At 34.2% G+C, this 17224-nt stretch overlaps 2 protein-coding genes across 2 annotated transcripts in view; one reads left to right on the top strand and one right to left on the bottom strand.

Moving 5' to 3' along the window:
- Positions 1–14435, top strand: part of ryr3 (ryanodine receptor 3) — a gene marked incomplete at its 5' end in the record, with an annotated part of 151678 nt that extends 137243 nt beyond the window's left edge. Inside the window, 4 exon segments of the mRNA XM_083898806.1 lie at positions 11592–11656; positions 12372–12472; positions 12573–12624; positions 13378–14435. Coding sequence (XP_083754932.1) covers positions 11592–11656; positions 12372–12472; positions 12573–12624; positions 13378–13473 — 314 coding nt within the window. The 3' untranslated portion in view covers positions 13474–14435.
- The window catches only part of aven (apoptosis, caspase activation inhibitor), a gene marked incomplete at its 5' end in the record, with an annotated part of 39840 nt that continues 36781 nt past the window's right edge, over positions 14166–17224 (bottom strand). Inside the window, 3 exons of the mRNA XM_083898807.1 lie at positions 14166–14910; positions 15870–16158; positions 16589–16684. Of these exons, the coding sequence (XP_083754933.1) occupies positions 14750–14910; positions 15870–16158; positions 16589–16684 (546 nt within the window). The 3' untranslated portion in view covers positions 14166–14749. The remainder of the gene's footprint in view (positions 14911–15869; positions 16159–16588; positions 16685–17224) is intronic.

Here is a 17224-nt window from a genome sequence, read left to right as displayed (position 1 = left end):
TCAAAATTTTTTCCGATTTTGGACGACATAGTATAGTATGTCGTTTTTGTCAAATTTTGGACCAAAATATATATTTTTTTTAAATGGTCAGATTTTGGACGAAATAGTGTAGTATGACATTGAGGTCGACGACATAGTATAGTATGACATTTTGGTCACATTTTGGGCTTAAAAAATTTATTTCAAAATTTTTTCCAATTTTGGACGACATAGTATAGTATGTCGTTTTTGTCCAATTTTGGACCAAAATTTATATATTTTTTGAATGGTCTGATTTTGGATGAAATAGTGTAGTATGACATTGAGGTCGACGACATAGTATAGTATGACGTTTTGGTCACATTTTGGGCTTAAAAAAATGTATTTCAAAATTTTTTCCGATTTTGGACGACATAGTATAGTATGTCGTTTTTGTCAAATTTTGGACCAACATTTTTTTTTCAAAAAAATTGTCAGATTTTGGACCAAATAGTGTAGTATGACATTGAGGTCGACGACATAGTATAGTATGAAGTTTTGGTCACATTTTGGGCTTAAAAAAATTCATTTCAAAATTTTTTCCGATTTTGGACGACATAGTATAGTATGTCGTTTTTGTCAAATTTTGGACCAAAATATATATATTTTTTTAATGGTCTGATTTTGGATGAAAAAGTGTAGGATGACATTGAGGTCGACGACATAGTATAGTATGAAGTTTTGGTCACATTTTGGGCTTAAAAAAATGTATTTCAAAATTTTTTCCAATTTTGGACGACATAGTATAGTATGTCGTTTTTGTCCAATTTTGGACCAAAATTTATATATTTTTTGAATGGTCTGATTTTGGATGAAATAGTGTAGTATGACATTGAGGTCGACGACATAGTATAGTATGACGTTTTGGTCACATTTTGGGCTTAAAAAAATACATTTCAAAATTTTTTCCGATTTTGGACGACATAGTATAGTATGTCGTTTTTGTCAAATTTTGGACCAACTTTTTTTTTCAAAAAAATTGTCAGATTTTGGACCAAATAGTGTAGTATGACATTGAGGTCGACGACATAGTATAGTATGACATTTTGGTCACGTTTTAGGCTTAAAAAAATGTATTTCAAATTTTTTTCGATTTTGGACGACATAGTATAGTATGTCGTTTTTGTCAAATTTTGGACCAAAATATATATTTTTTTTAAATGGTCAGATTTTGGACGAAATAGTGTAGTATGACATTGAGGTCGACGACATAGTATAGTATGACATTTTGGTCACATTTTGGGCTTAAAAAATTTATTTCAAAATTTTTTCCAATTTTGGACGACATAGTATAGTATGTCGTTTTTGTCCAATTTTGGACCAAAATTTATATATTTTTTGAATGGTCTGATATTGGATGAAATAGTGTAGTATGACATTGAGGTCGACGACATAGTATAGTATGACGTTTTGGTCACATTTTGGGCTTAAAAAAATACATTTCAAAATTTTTTCCGATTTTGGACGACATAGTATAGTATGTCGTTTTTGTCAAATTTTGGACCAAAATATATATTTTTTTTAAATGGTCAGATTTTGGACGAAATAGTGTAGTATGACATTGAGGTCGACGACATAGTATAGTATGACATTTTGGTCACATTTTGGGCTTAAAAAATTTATTTCAAAATTTTTTCCAATTTTGGACGACATAGTATAGTATGTCGTTTTTGTCCAATTTTGGACCAAAATTTATATATTTTTTGAATGGTCTGATTTTGGATGAAATAGTGTAGTATGACATTGAGGTCGACGACATAGTATAGTATGACGTTTTGGTCACATTTTGGGCTTAAAAAAATGTATTTCAAAATTTTTTCCGATTTTGGACGACATAGTATAGTATGTCGTTTTTGTCAAATTTTGGACCAACATTTTTTTTTCAAAAAAATTGTCAGATTTTGGACCAAATAGTGTAGTATGACATTGAGGTCGACGACATAGTATAGTATGAAGTTTTGGTCACATTTTGGGCTTAAAAAAATTCATTTCAAAATTTTTTCCGATTTTGGACGACATAGTATAGTATGTCGTTTTTGTCAAATTTTGGACCAAAATATATATATTTTTTTAATGGTCTGATTTTGGATGAAAAAGTGTAGGATGACATTGAGGTCGACGACATAGTATAGTATGAAGTTTTGGTCACATTTTGGGCTTAAAAAAATGTATTTCAAAATTTTTTCCAATTTTGGACGACATAGTATAGTATGTCGTTTTTGTCCAATTTTGGACCAAAATTTATATATTTTTTGAATGGTCTGATTTTGGATGAAATAGTGTAGTATGACATTGAGGTCGACGACATAGTATAGTATGACGTTTTGGTCACATTTTGGGCTTAAAAAAATACATTTCAAAATTTTTTCCGATTTTGGACGACATAGTATAGTATGTCGTTTTTGTCAAATTTTGGACCAAAATATATATTTTTTTTAAATGGTCAGATTTTGGACGAAATAGTGTAGTATGACATTGAGGTCGACGACATAGTATAGTATGACATTTTGGTCACGTTTTGGGCTTAAAAAAATTCATTTCAAAATTTTTTCCGATTTTGGACGACATAGTATAGTATGTCGTTTTTGTCAAATTTTGGACCAAAATATATATATTTTTTTAATGGTCTGATTTTGGACGAAATAGTGTAGTATGACATTGAGGTCGACGACATAGTATAGTATGACATTTTGGTCACATTTTGGACTTAAAAAAATTAATTTAAATTTTTTTTACGATTTTGGACGACATAGTATAGTATGTCGTTTTTGTCAAATTTTGGACCAAAATATATATATTTTTTTAATGGTCTGATTTTGGACGAAATAGTGTAGCATGACATTGAGGTCGACGACATAGTATAGTATGACATTTTGGTCACATTTTGGGCTTAAAAAATTTATTTCAAAATTTTTTCCAATTTTGGACGACATAGTATAGTATGTCGTTTTTGTCCAATTTTGGACCAAAATTTATATATTTTTTGAATGGTCTGATATTGGATGAAATAGTGTAGTATGACATTGAGGTCGACGACATAGTATAGTATGACGTTTTGGTCACATTTTGGGCTTAAAAAGATACATTTCAAAATTTTTTCCGATTTTGGACGACATAGTATAGTATGTCGTTTTTGTCAAATTTTGGACCAAAATATATATTTTTTTTAAATGGTCAGATTTTGGACGAAATAGTGTAGTATGACATTGAGGTCGACGACATAGTATAGTATGACATTTTGGTCACATTTTGGGCTTAAAAAATTTATTTCAAAATTTTTTCCAATTTTGGACGACATAGTATAGTATGTCGTTTTTGTCCAATTTTGGACCAAAATTTATATATTTTTTGAATGGTCTGATTTTGGATGAAATAGTGTAGTATGACATTGAGGTCGACGACATAGTATAGTATGACGTTTTGGTCACATTTTGGGCTTAAAAAAATGTATTTCAAAATTTTTTCCGATTTTGGACGACATAGTATAGTATGTCGTTTTTGTCAAATTTTGGACCAACATTTTTTTTTCAAAAAAATTGTCAGATTTTGGACCAAATAGTGTAGTATGACATTGAGGTCGACGACATAGTATAGTATGAAGTTTTGGTCACATTTTGGGCTTAAAAAAATTCATTTCAAAATTTTTTCCGATTTTGGACGACATAGTATAGTATGTCGTTTTTGTCAAATTTTGGACCAAAATATATATATTTTTTTAATGGTCTGATTTTGGATGAAAAAGTGTAGGATGACATTGAGGTCGACGACATAGTATAGTATGAAGTTTTGGTCACATTTTGGGCTTAAAAAAATGTATTTCAAAATTTTTTCCAATTTTGGACGACATAGTATAGTATGTCGTTTTTGTCCAATTTTGGACCAAAATTTATATATTTTTTGAATGGTCTGATTTTGGATGAAATAGTGTAGTATGACATTGAGGTCGACGACATAGTATAGTATGACGTTTTGGTCACATTTTGGGCTTAAAAAAATACATTTCAAAATTTTTTCCGATTTTGGACGACATAGTATAGTATGTCGTTTTTGTCAAATTTTGGACCAACTTTTTTTTTCAAAAAAATTGTCAGATTTTGGACCAAATAGTGTAGTATGACATTGAGGTCGACGACATAGTATAGTATGACATTTTGGTCACGTTTTAGGCTTAAAAAAATGTATTTCAAATTTTTTCCGATTTTGGACGACATAGTATAGTATGTCGTTTTTGTCAAATTTTGGACCAAAATATATATTTTTTTTAAATGGTCAGATTTTGGACGAAATAGTGTAGTATGACATTGAGGTCGACGACATAGTATAGTATGACATTTTGGTCACATTTTGGGCTTAAAAAATTTATTTCAAATTTTTTTCCAATTTTGGACGACATAGTATAGTATGTCGTTTTTGTCAAATTTTGGACCAAAATATATATTTTTTTTAAATGGCCAGATTTTGGACGAAATAGTGTAGTATGACATTGAGGTCGACGACATAGTATAGTATGAAGTTTTGGTCACATTTTGGGCTTAAAAAAATGTATTTCAAATTTTTTTCCGATTTTGGACGACATAGTATAGTATGTCGTTTTTGTCAAATTTTGGACCAACATTTTTTTTTCAAAAAAATTGTCAGATTTTGGACCAAATAGTGTAGTATGACATTGAGGTCGACGACATAGTATAGTATGAAGTTTTGGTCACATTTTGGGCTTAAAAAAATTCATTTCAAAATTTTTTCCGATTTTGGACGACATAGTATAGTATGTCGTTTTTGTCAAATTTTGGACCAAAATATATATATTTTTTTAATGGTCTGATTTTGGATGAAAAAGTGTAGGATGACATTGAGGTCGACGACATAGTATAGTATGAAGTTTTGGTCACATTTTGGGCTTAAAAAAATGTATTTCAAAATTTTTTCCAATTTTGGACGACATAGTATAGTATGTCGTTTTTGTCCAATTTTGGACCAAAATTTATATATTTTTTGAATGGTCTGATTTTGGATGAAATAGTGTAGTATGACATTGAGGTCGACGACATAGTATAGTATGACGTTTTGGTCACATTTTGGGCTTAAAAAAATACATTTCAAAATTTTTTCCGATTTTGGACGACATAGTATAGTATGTCGTTTTTGTCAAATTTTGGACCAACTTTTTTTTTCAAAAAAATTGTCAGATTTTGGACCAAATAGTGTAGTATGACATTGAGGTCGACGACATAGTATAGTATGAAGTTTTGGTCACATTTTGGGCTTAAAAAAATTCATTTCAAAATTTTTTCCGATTTTGGACGACATAGTATAGTATGTCGTTTTTGTCAAATTTTGGACCAAAATATATATATATTTTTTAATGGTTGATTTTGGATGAAAAAGTGTAGGATGACATTGAGGTCGACGACATAGTATAGTATGACATTTTGGTCACGTTTTAGGCTTAAAAAAATGTATTTCAAATTTTTTTCGATTTTGGACGACATAGTATAGTATGTCGTTTTTGTCAAATTTTGGACCAAAATATATATTTTTTTTAAATGGTCAGATTTTGGACGAAATAGTGTAGTATGACATTGAGGTCGACGACATAGTATAGTATGACATTTTGGTCACGTTTTGGGCTTAAAAAAATTCATTTCAAAATTTTTTCCGATTTTGGACGACATAGTATAGTATGTCGTTTTTGTCCAATTTTGGACCAAAATATATATATTTTTTGAATGGTCTGATTTTGGACGAAATAGTGTAGTATGACATTGAGGTCGACGACATAGTATAGTATGACATTTTGGTCACATTTTGGACTTCAAAAAATTAATTTCAAAATTTTTTACGATTTTGGACGACATAGTATAGTATGTCGTTTTTGTGAAATTTTGGACCAACATTTTTTCTTCAAAAAAATGGTCTGATTTTGGATGAAATAGTGTAGTATGACATTGAGGTCGACGACATAGTATAGTATGACATTTTGGTCACATTTTGGGCTTAAAAAATTTATTTCAAAATTTTTTCCAATTTTGGACGACATAGTATAGTATGTCGTTTTTGTCCAATTTTGGACCAAAATTTATATATTTTTTGAATGGTCTGATTTTGGATGAAATAGTGTAGTATGACATTGAGGTCGACGACATAGTATAGTATGACGTTTTGGTCACATTTTGGGCTTAAAAAAATACATTTCAAAATTTTTTCCGATTTTGGACGACATAGTATAGTATGTCGTTTTTGTCAAATTTTGGACCAAAATATATATTTTTTTTAAATGGTCAGATTTTGGACAAAATAGTGTAGTATGACATTGAGGTCGACGACATAGTATAGTATGAAGTTTTGGTCACATTTTGGGCTTAAAAAAATGTATTTCAAAATTTTTTCCGATTTTGGACGACATAGTATAGTATGTCGTTTTTGTCAAATTTTGGACCAACATTTTTTTTTCAAAAAAATTGTCAGATTTTGGACCAAATAGTGTAGTATGACATTGAGGTCGACGACATAGTATAGTATGAAGTTTTGGTCACATTTTGGGCTTAAAAAAATTCATTTCAAAATTTTTTCCGATTTTGGACGACATAGTATAGTATGTCGTTTTTGTCAAATTTTGGACCAAAATATATATATTTTTTTAATGGTCTGATTTTGGATGAAAAAGTGTAGGATGACATTGAGGTCGACGACATAGTATAGTATGACATTTTGGTCACATTTTGGGCTTAAAAAAATGTATTTCAAAAATTTTTACGATTTTGGACGACATAGTATAGTATGTCGTTTTTGTCAAATTTTGGACCAACATTTTTTCTTCAAAAAAATGGTCTGATTTTGGATGAAATAGTGTAGTATGACATTGAGGTCGACGACATAGTATAGTATGACGTTTTGGTCACATTTTGGGCTTAAAAAAATTCATTTCAAAATTTTTTCCGATTTTGGACGACATAGTATAGTATGTCGTTTTTGTCCAATTTTGGACCAAAATATATATATTTTTTGAATGGTCTGATTTTGGATGAAATAGTGTAGTATGACATTGAGGTCGACGACATAGTATAGTATGACGTTTTGGTCACATTTTGGGCTTAAAAAAATTCATTTCAAAATTTTTTCCGATTTTGGACGACATAGTGTAGTATGACATTGAGGTCGACGACATAGTATAGTATGAAGTTTTGGTCACATTTTGGGCTTAAAAAAATTCATTTCAAAATTTTTTCCGATTTCGGACGACATAGTATAGTATGTCGTTTTTGTCAAATTTTGGACCAAAATATATATATTTTTTTTAATGGTCTGATTTTGGATGAAATAGTGTAGTATGACATTGAGGTCGACGACATAGTATAGTATGACGTTTTGGTCACATTTTGGGCTGAAAAAAATTCATTTCAAATTTTTTTCCGATTTTGGACGACATAGTATAGTATGTCGTTTTTGTCAAGTTTTGGACCAACATTTTTTTTTTCAAAAAAATGGTCAGATTTTGGATGAAAAAGTGTAGGATGACATTGAGGTCGACGACATAGTATAGTATGACGTTTTGGTCACATTTTGGGCTTAAAAAAATGTATTTCAAATTTTTTCGATTTTGGACGACATAGTATAGTATGTCGTTTTTTTTTTCAAAAAAATGGTCAGATTTTGGATGAAATAGTGTTGTATGACATTGAGGTCGACGACATAGTGTAGTATGGCGTTTTGGTCACGTTTTGGGCTAAAAAAAATGTATTTCAAATATTTTTTTCGATTTTGGACGACAGTATAGTATGTCGTTTTTATCAAATTTTGGACCAAAATATATAATTTTTAAATGGTCAGATTTTGGACGAAATAGTTTAGTATGACATTGAGGTCGACGACATAGTATAGTATGGCGTTTTGGTCACGTTTTGGGCTAAAAAAAATGTATTTCAAATATTTTTTTCGATTTTGGACGACATAGTATAGTATGTCGTTTTTATCAAATTTTGGACCAAAATATATAATTTTTAAATGGTCAGATTTTGGACGAAATAGTTTAGTATGACATTGAGGTCGACGACATAGTATAGTATGACATTTTGGTCACATTTTGGGCTTAAAAAAATGTATTTCAAATTTTTTTACGATTTTGGACGACATAGTATAGTATGTCGTTTTTGGCAAATTTTGGACCAACATTTTTTCTTCAAAAAAATGGTCTGATTTTGGATGAAATAGTGTAGTATGACATTGAGGTCGACGACATAGTATAGTATGACATTTTGGTCACATTTTGGGCTTAAAAAATTCATTTCAAAATTTTTTCCAATTTTGGACGACATAGTATAGTATGTCGTTTTTGTCCAATTTTGGACCAAAATATATATATTTTTTGAATGGCCTGATTTTGGATGAAATAGTGTAGTATGACATTGAGGTCGACGACATAGTATAGTATGACGTTTTGGTCACATTTTGGGCTTAAAAAAATTCATTTCAAAATTTTTTCCGATTTTGGACGACATAGTGTAGTATGACATTGAGGTCGACGACATAGTATAGTATGAAGTTTTGGTCACATTTTGGGCTTAAAAAAATTCATTTCAAAATGTTTTCCGATTTCGGACGACATAGTATAGTATGTCGTTTTTGTCAAATTTTGGACCAAAATATATATATTTTTTTTAATGGTCTGATTTTGGATGAAATAGTGTAGTATGACATTGAGGTCGACGACATAGTATAGTATGACGTTTTGGTCACATTTTGGGCTGAAAAAAATTCATTTCAAAATTTTTTCCGATTTTGGACGACATAGTATAGTATGTCGTTTTGGTCCAATTTTGGACCAAAATATATATATTTTTTGAATGGTCTGATTTTGGATGAAATAGTGTAGTATGACATTGCGGTCGACGACATAGTATAGTATGACGTTTTGGTTACATTTTGGGCTTAAAAAAATGTATTTCAAAATTTTTTTCTATTTTGGACGACATAGTATAGTATGTCGTTTTTGTCAAGTTTTGGACCAACATTTTTTTTTTTTAAAAAATGGTCAGATTTTGGATGAAAAAGTGTAGGATGACATTGAGGTCGACGACATAGTATAGTATGACGTTTTGGTCACATTTTGGGCTTAAAAAAATGTATTTCAAATTTTTTCGATTTTGGACGACATAGTATAGTATGTCGTTTTTTTTTTCAAAAAAATGGTCAGATTTTGGATGAAATAGTGTTGTATGACATTGAGGTCGACGACATAGTGTAGTATGGCGTTTTGGTCACGTTTTGGGCTAAAAAAAATGTATTTCAAATATTTTTTTCGATTTTGGACGACATAGTATAGTATGTCGTTTTTATCAAATTTTGGACCAAAATATATAATTTTTAAATGGTCAGATTTTGGACGAAATAGTTTAGTATGACATTGAGGTCGACGACATAGTATAGTATGACATTTTGGTCACATTTTGGGCTTAAAAAAATGTATTTCAAATTTTTTTACGATTTTGGACGACATAGTATAGTATGTCGTTTTTGGCAAATTTTGGACCAACATTTTTTCTTCAAAAAAATGGTCTGATTTTGGATGAAATAGTGTAGTATGACATTGAGGTCGACGACATAGTATAGTATGACATTTTGGTCACATTTTGGGCTTAAAAAATTCATTTCAAAATTTTTTCCAATTTTGGACGACATAGTATAGTATGTCGTTTTTGTCCAATTTTGGACCAAAATATATATATTTTTTGAATGGTCTGATTTTGGATGAAATAGTGTAGTATGACATTGAGGTCGACGACATAGTATAGTATGACGTTTTGGTCACATTTTGGGCTTAAAAAAATGTATTTCAAAATTTTTTTCGATTTTGGACGACATAGTATAGTATGTCGTTTTTGTCAAGTTTTGGACCAACATTTTTTTTTCAAAAAAATGGTCAGATTTTGGACGAAATAGTGTTGTATGACATTGAGGTCGACGACATAGTGTAGTATGGCGTTTTGGTCACGTTTTGGGCTAAAAAAAATGTATTTCAAAATTTTTTCCGATTTTGGACGACATAGTGTAGTATGACATTGAGGTCGACGACATAGTATAGTATGACGTTTTGGTCACATTTTGGGCTTAAAAAAATTCATTTCAAAATGTTTTCCGATTTTGGGCGACATAGTATAGTATGTCGTTTTTGTCAAATTTTGGACCAAAATATATATTTTTTTTAAATGGCCAGATTTTGGACGAAATAGTGTAGTATGACATTGAGGTCGACGACATAGTATAGTATGAAGTTTTGGTCACATTTTGGGCTTAAAAAAATGTATTTCAAAATTTTTGACGATTTCGGACGACATAGTATAGTATGTCGTTTTTGTTAAATTTTGGACCAACATTTTTTTTTCAAAAAAATGGTCAGATTTTGGACGAAATAGTGTAGTATGACATTGAGGTCGATGACATAGTATAGTATGACATTTTGGTCACATTTTGGGCTTAAAAAATGTATTTCAAATTTTTTTTCGATTTTGGACGATATAGTATGTCGTTTTTGTCAAATTTTGGACCAAAATATATATATTTATAAATGGTCAGATTTTGGACGAAATAGTCTAGTATGACATTGAGGTCGATGACATAGTATAGTATGACATTTTGGTCACATTTTGGGCTTAAAAAAATTCATTTCAAATTTTTTTCCGATTTTGGACGACATAGTATGTCGTTTTTGTCAAATTTTGGACCAAAATATATATATTTTTTTAATGGTCTGATTTTGGATGAAATAGTGTAGTATGACATTGAGGTCGACGACATAGTACAGTATGAAGTTTTGGTCACATTTTGGGCTTAAAAAAATGTATTTCAAAATTTTTTACGATTTTGGACGACATAGTATATATAGTATGTCGTTTTTGTCAAGTTTTGGACCAACATTTTTTTTTCAAAAAAATGGTCAGATTTTGGACGAAATAGTGTTGTATGACATTGAGGTTGACGACATAGTATAGTATGACGTTTTGGTCACATTTTGGGCTAAAAAAAAAGTTTTCTAAAAAATTTCTGATTTTGGACGAAATCGTGTAGTATGACATTGAGGCCGACGACATAGTATAGTATGACGTTTTGGTCACATTTTGGAACAAATTTTTTCTTTCCCCCCCAAAAAAGGTAACATTTTGGACAACACAGCATAGAATGACTTTTTTTTTTTTTTTATCAAATGTTGTATATATACAGCAGAGAATAACAGAATTTTAAAATAAATCTGATCCTCTATGACCTCCCATGACCCCTGAGGTGACAGATGACAGATTATCGATAACAGATGGATTTTTAAAGTGCCAGAGGGAACATTGTGACACGTTTAATGTCCTTTAGGGTAATGGAGGTCATGAGATTCTGACGGCGTCAGTTTAAAGGGTCAGGGGGCAGGGTCTGAGAAGTTTGGGGGAAACCTGTGGAGGTGAACAACATCCATCACTGACAGAACACAAGCAACGTGACGGGGGAATAAATCATTTAAAAAACACATTTATCACAGTGTAGTCAAAGGGAGTTTAAAAAAAAAAAAAAAAACTGTCTTTCTCCTCCTTCAGGTTTGATCATTGATGCCTTTGGTGAGCTGAGAGACCAGCAGGAGCAGGTGAAGGAGGACATGGAGGTAAGATGTTACTCTTAGAGCATAATATTAAAGGTCTTGTGCAGTCGTTGGCAATTAAACTTAGCATTAACATCCAGTCTGATGAATCAACACAACTTAATCCACCTGAGGGAGAAAGAAGTTAGTTCTTATAAAAAAAAAAAAAAAAGAAGTTGCTGTATTCTTACACACAACTCACTAAAGTCCCTGTGTGGGTTCATGGTCTCAGTGTCTTCTGTCCCTTCATGTCTCCTCAAACTGAGACTGTGATGTAGAGATCAGGACTCTGTGGGGAGTGGGACCATCTGCTGCTGGACGAGGACTGAAGACACAGCTTAGAGACTCTGACTGTGTCTTTGTGTTTGTTGTCGTGCTGTAAAAAAACAACATTTTGGTTTGGGGACAAGGACACAACACGAGCCAGAGAGGAAGTGATTCAACTGAAACCATAGAAATAACATGAATGTCACTCAGTTAGTCATATAACCATGTTCAAACTGGTAAAACATGAGCATCAACAACAAGGCAATCAGAGATGGCAGACTTACCACATTCATCTGTGATGCCCTCTGCTGGTCATAGCGGGAAGTGCAAGTGTGCAAACACAAACAAACAAAGATGCAGCGAATAAAATGGACTAAATAAAATATATGTATAAAAACAGCCGTTTTAAATGTAAACCTCAACTCTGCGCCTTTGTCTTCTGCCGTCTCTCTCCTCTTCCTCCTCCTCTCAGACCAAATGCTTCATCTGTGGCATCGGCAACGACTACTTTGACCGGACTCCTCACGGGTTTGAAACCCACACCTTACAAGAGCACAACCTCGCCAACTACCTGTGAGTGCAGTCAGCTGACTCCAGCGGTGTCACGTGGTCCTGATTCCACAGTGTTTTTAGCTTTTGTAATAACATCTTTGTCTGTCGTCTTCTCTCTTAGGTTCTTCCTCATGTACCTGATTAACAAGGACGAGACTGAGCACACGGGTCAGGTACGTTTGAGCGTCGCACGCTAACATTAAGTAACACTTATGCAACCCACTGCGCGTGTTGCATAAGTGCGGCAAGAAGCAGAGTGTGTGGGTTCACTTTGACACAAACAACTTAAAGAAAGAGTCAGACATCTGAAATTGAAGGTGTAGTTTCTTTTATTTCCTCTTGTTTTGTATGTCACAAATCAGTGTGCAGCAGGACAACAGCAAGTAAGCTAAGTAGCAGTTTCTGGTTGGTTGCTATTGTATAGTTATGGAGGCTAATTTATTGTTATTACCGTTAGCGCTTCTATTGGGCCGCCACCACGTGTTAGTAATCTACTGAGGTTCCTATAAAACGCAAAATTAAAGACAAAAACAAAGATGTTAGGAGTCTTCTTGGAGCCACATTGGTGCTTTCTTGGAAGAACTAGATGTTCCTCCTTTCAAACATTTCAACAATGGCCATCCACTTGTGACCTCGCTCACTGATCCACCTGTAACTCCACCTTCACTCCTTCTCTAACCTCCTTGAACACCTCCACCTCGTTAGCACATCTTCATCCTCAAAAAACCTAGCCTGGACCTGACTGAGGTAAACGACTACGGACCTTTCTTTCTATTTCCACCAGAACAACCTTCTCAATCCTCAGCAGTCTGGTTTGGAGACCACTCTCCCTCGACCCAAACTGCCAGGGCGCTAACGTACTCGCATTCATTTAGCGTTTATAAGCTACATGCTAACATTTGTTTTCCCCCCTCTCTGTCTTCCAGGAGTCGTATGTGTGGAAGATGTACCAGGAGCGCTGCTGGGACTTCTTCCCCACCGGCGACTGCTTCCGTAAACAATACGAGGACCAGCTGGGTTAGAGAGGAAGAGGAGGAGCAGGAGGGAGGGGTTAGCAGTAGCCACCTCCACTTAGCTTTCTCTCTATAAAGAGACAATGACATGGACTTCACTCTGTTACCACAACTGAACTCTCCCTGGACTTTATCTGCTGCTGCTGCTGCCATGATGTCGGAAAAGGGAAAAAAAAACACGAATAACGTCCAAGTCCAAACACTGTTTGTTTTTTTGTTTGTTTTTTCCACACGACGACAACAACAACGCGGCTTTTATGCAATTTCTTTTTCATTCTGATAACACATTGCTTTCACCCCAACCTACTGATGCACACGTGACATTTGATAATAAGCGTGGTGGGTTTACAGCATGAATGTGTGAATATGCAGATTTTTCTAGACTAACGCCAGGATGTTAGCGTCACTTCACTTAACGTGGGTTTTTTTTTTTTTTTGCTGCTGAAACAAGCGAAAAAACCCAAGAGACGGAAAACGGTTCCCACAGGACCTGAGAAAACTCACGCGTTTATCAAGAGCCGACGTGCCTTAAACTAAAAAACTATGCAGAACATCAACAAAAACAAATCAATCTCAATCGTTTTTGTCCCTCCAGTGCTCTAGTTACCGGATTACACGCATTTAGCGTAAGCTAGTTTTGTGGCGTTTCAAAAAGAAAAATTCAATCTAGAGAAAACATTTGTTGTATAAAAAAATCTAGATGACACTTTAATGTAAATGTTGCTTGGTTTGAAAGGTTTTGTTTCCTAAGCTGTGGTGTCCTGCCTGCCTGCACTGGCTCCACCCACAAACGAAAAAAAAAAAAAAAAAGGGAAAACGAGAGTAAACAAAAACCTTGTTCAGGGATTTATTGACGACAAGATGGTTTCACTGCTCCTGTTTGTATGTACGTAGACTCGCTTTGGTTAAAAACTGCATTTCTTTAAACGTGGGGGAGGAAACGAATAAAGTAACTGACGCAATAAACCAAACACGTCTGTGTGTGTGTCTGTGTGTGTGTGTGTGTGTGTGTGTGTGTTCCTTACATCAGCAGGGATCTCCGTCTGATGGCGTCTCTCAACAGTCTCACACGGGAACACAACATTCTTTGCCGCAAAAGTGTTGAAGTGCTGCGGGGAACAGTGTGTGACACGCGTCCTCAGCAGCAGCAGCTCGAGACGCTCCGTTCCATCGTCCAAACGTCCAAACGTCCTGTGTCTCGGTCGCTCAGCGGACGCCGACGGACGTCCTTTCAAAAGGAAAAGGAACAGACGTTTCCTTCACGCGCGTCTTTTCCTGGACGACATCAGGAGATCATGGCGTCCAGCCAGTCCTCCAGATCCTCCTCCGTCATCTCCTTCTTTCCTGCCGTAGACTGTGGAGGTGTGACGTCTTCCTCTTTCACCTCCTCCATCTTCTCCTCCGTCGCCTCTGGTTCCACCACCTCCTCCTTCACTTCTTCACACTCTGCAGATTAAAAAGGAAAACACAGAAAGAAGAGTTTATCATTTCTGAATTCTGTCAGTAATACAGTGAAAAGTCACACGTTGCTTTTCAGACACTTTGGTGTCGTGATTTTCCAGTTTATGACAGTTTAATTTCACTCGTTTCCTCTATTTTCACATTAAAACTTCAGATTAGGAAGTTAATCCCACTTTTAAGAACGGTGTTGCTCCTCGACCAAGATCACAAACTTGATTTGCTCTACACTCGTGAGAAGTGTGGTCACTTCCTGTCACTTTAACAGGGATTTTAAATTTTGATTTTAGTAATATTTCTTATTTAGAAAAAAGAACATGATTATGATGAGTTTTTCTTTCTTTTTATGGCGAGAGGGAACAACAAATTTGGTAAAAAAGGAAGTAACAGGAAGTAGGCGTACTATCGCATGTGTAGAACAGATTGAGTTTATGGTGCACTGTAAAAAGAAAAAGTTGAGAAAACTGAATTTCAAGGCAACTTAATGCAATCAACTTTTGAGTTCACAGCTCAACAAAATATTTTGAGTATTTGAAAAGTTTTAATATTATTTTGTTAGACAAACTTGTACGATAGAGTTTTGCCAACTCAAGAACAGTTTGGCTAACTATTCGTGTTCAGATAATTTAAAAATGAAATTAAAATATTACATTATGAATTTTTTTTTTTTAATTTACAAGTTTTTCTAATACAACAATATTTACTTTTTAAAAACTCAAGATCTTTTGTTGGGCTGTAAACTCAAAAAATTGATTGCCGTAAGTTGCCTTGAAATTTTGAGTTCTTTCAACTTTTTCTTTTTTACAGTGTACAAATCAGGTCGCCCTCTGCTGGATCATGTGGTTATTACTTACCACATACTTAGTACATTTTAAACAACTGTTTCTTCTATTTTTTTATGGTTCTAGTTTGACCTTTCACCCCCACAGTCAAACAGAGACACTCACCGTCTGCCGTGTCCTCGTCTCTAACGCTCTCAGGTTTGTCTAAAGTCAGCAGCAGGTCCAGTTCTTCATCTCCATCGTCCACCTGAAGCTCAGCGGCGACTTTCGAGGAAACGTGGGAAACATTTGAAACGTTTGGGCTGAGAGTTTTGTTTGCAGACACGGACGCTTCAGTGACACGACTGCTGAGGTCTTTTATCGCCGTGGACGCAGGACGGACGGCCGCCTTTATGGACTTTGTGTCCTGTTTGGGCGCTGGGATCACTGAGGGCAAATCTACTGGAGTCAGAACCTGGAAGGAAGATGATGAGAGCGATAGATCAAGTTTAAAGGTGCATTATGTAATAAATCTAAAGCATAAAATCCTCCTAATATGTCAGAGTCTCAGGAATAATGTTCATATAACAAACTGAACTCACCAACAACAACAGTACAGACAAAATATTTGCATTAAAATATATATTTTGCAGACTGCAAATCATGTTTATGTTTTGAAATCATGTTTTTGGTATGTGGCGCCACCTACTGCCGTCTACCAATCATTGCAGTCAGTTAGAGTCTCAGCTGCCGAGCAACCACGGGTTGCCAGTTATGTCAGAAAACTAAAACCTAAAAGACCTCGGTATTTTGAATTTGAACGTAGTAACCGTCTTTTTGGCCACATTCTTACATATGGCACCTTTAAACACCAAATCTGCTTCGGCAGAAAGTCGGCGTCGTACCTGCAGCAGCTCGGCCTCCAGGTCGAGTCTCTGATGAAGAGGAACCTGCTGCAGAGTCTGAGCCAGAGCTGGAAGATCCACGACCACTGAGGACATCTGCAGAGACAAGAAGAAGAAGAAGAAGAAGAGGAAGAAGAAGAGAGTGTGACGACGACTGTTTGCTGTTTTCAGACGCACACGTGTTGTGTAACAGGTCGTTGTTTGTTCTCTCACAGAAGAGGAAACAACAGAGTTCACATCTGATCTTTTATATAATCTGCTGTAACTGCGCCATATCTACAGATAAATTCACCATCTTCGTGGAGGAGTCGTCGTTGCTTCTTAAAGCTGATGTAGACAATACGGCTGAACAATTCATCCAAATGTTATCGAAAGTATTTTTTAAGGACAAAATGTGCGTCAAAATATCGTTTCAGATGAATTACTGTCATGATTTTATACACATCTATATTCTACAGAGTGAAGAGATCAATGATCTGCACAAATATCACACAGTTCTCATTTTAAATATGATGAAAATGAGAGTAATGATGTAAAAATTAGACACAAAACAATCAAATCCCTAGTAGAGAACATAGTTTTGATGTTATTGATCAATAATTCCGTGATAACCTGTTTCTGCAGCTTTTATTTTCT

The sequence above is a fragment of the Microchirus variegatus genome (genome assembly GCF_963457635.1).
Source record: "Microchirus variegatus genome assembly, chromosome: 12".
In the NCBI taxonomy this organism is placed as follows: Eukaryota; Metazoa; Chordata; class Actinopteri; order Pleuronectiformes; family Soleidae; genus Microchirus; species Microchirus variegatus.
Note: the sequence above shows the minus strand (reverse complement) of the source record. Positions and strands in the feature narration are given on the sequence as shown.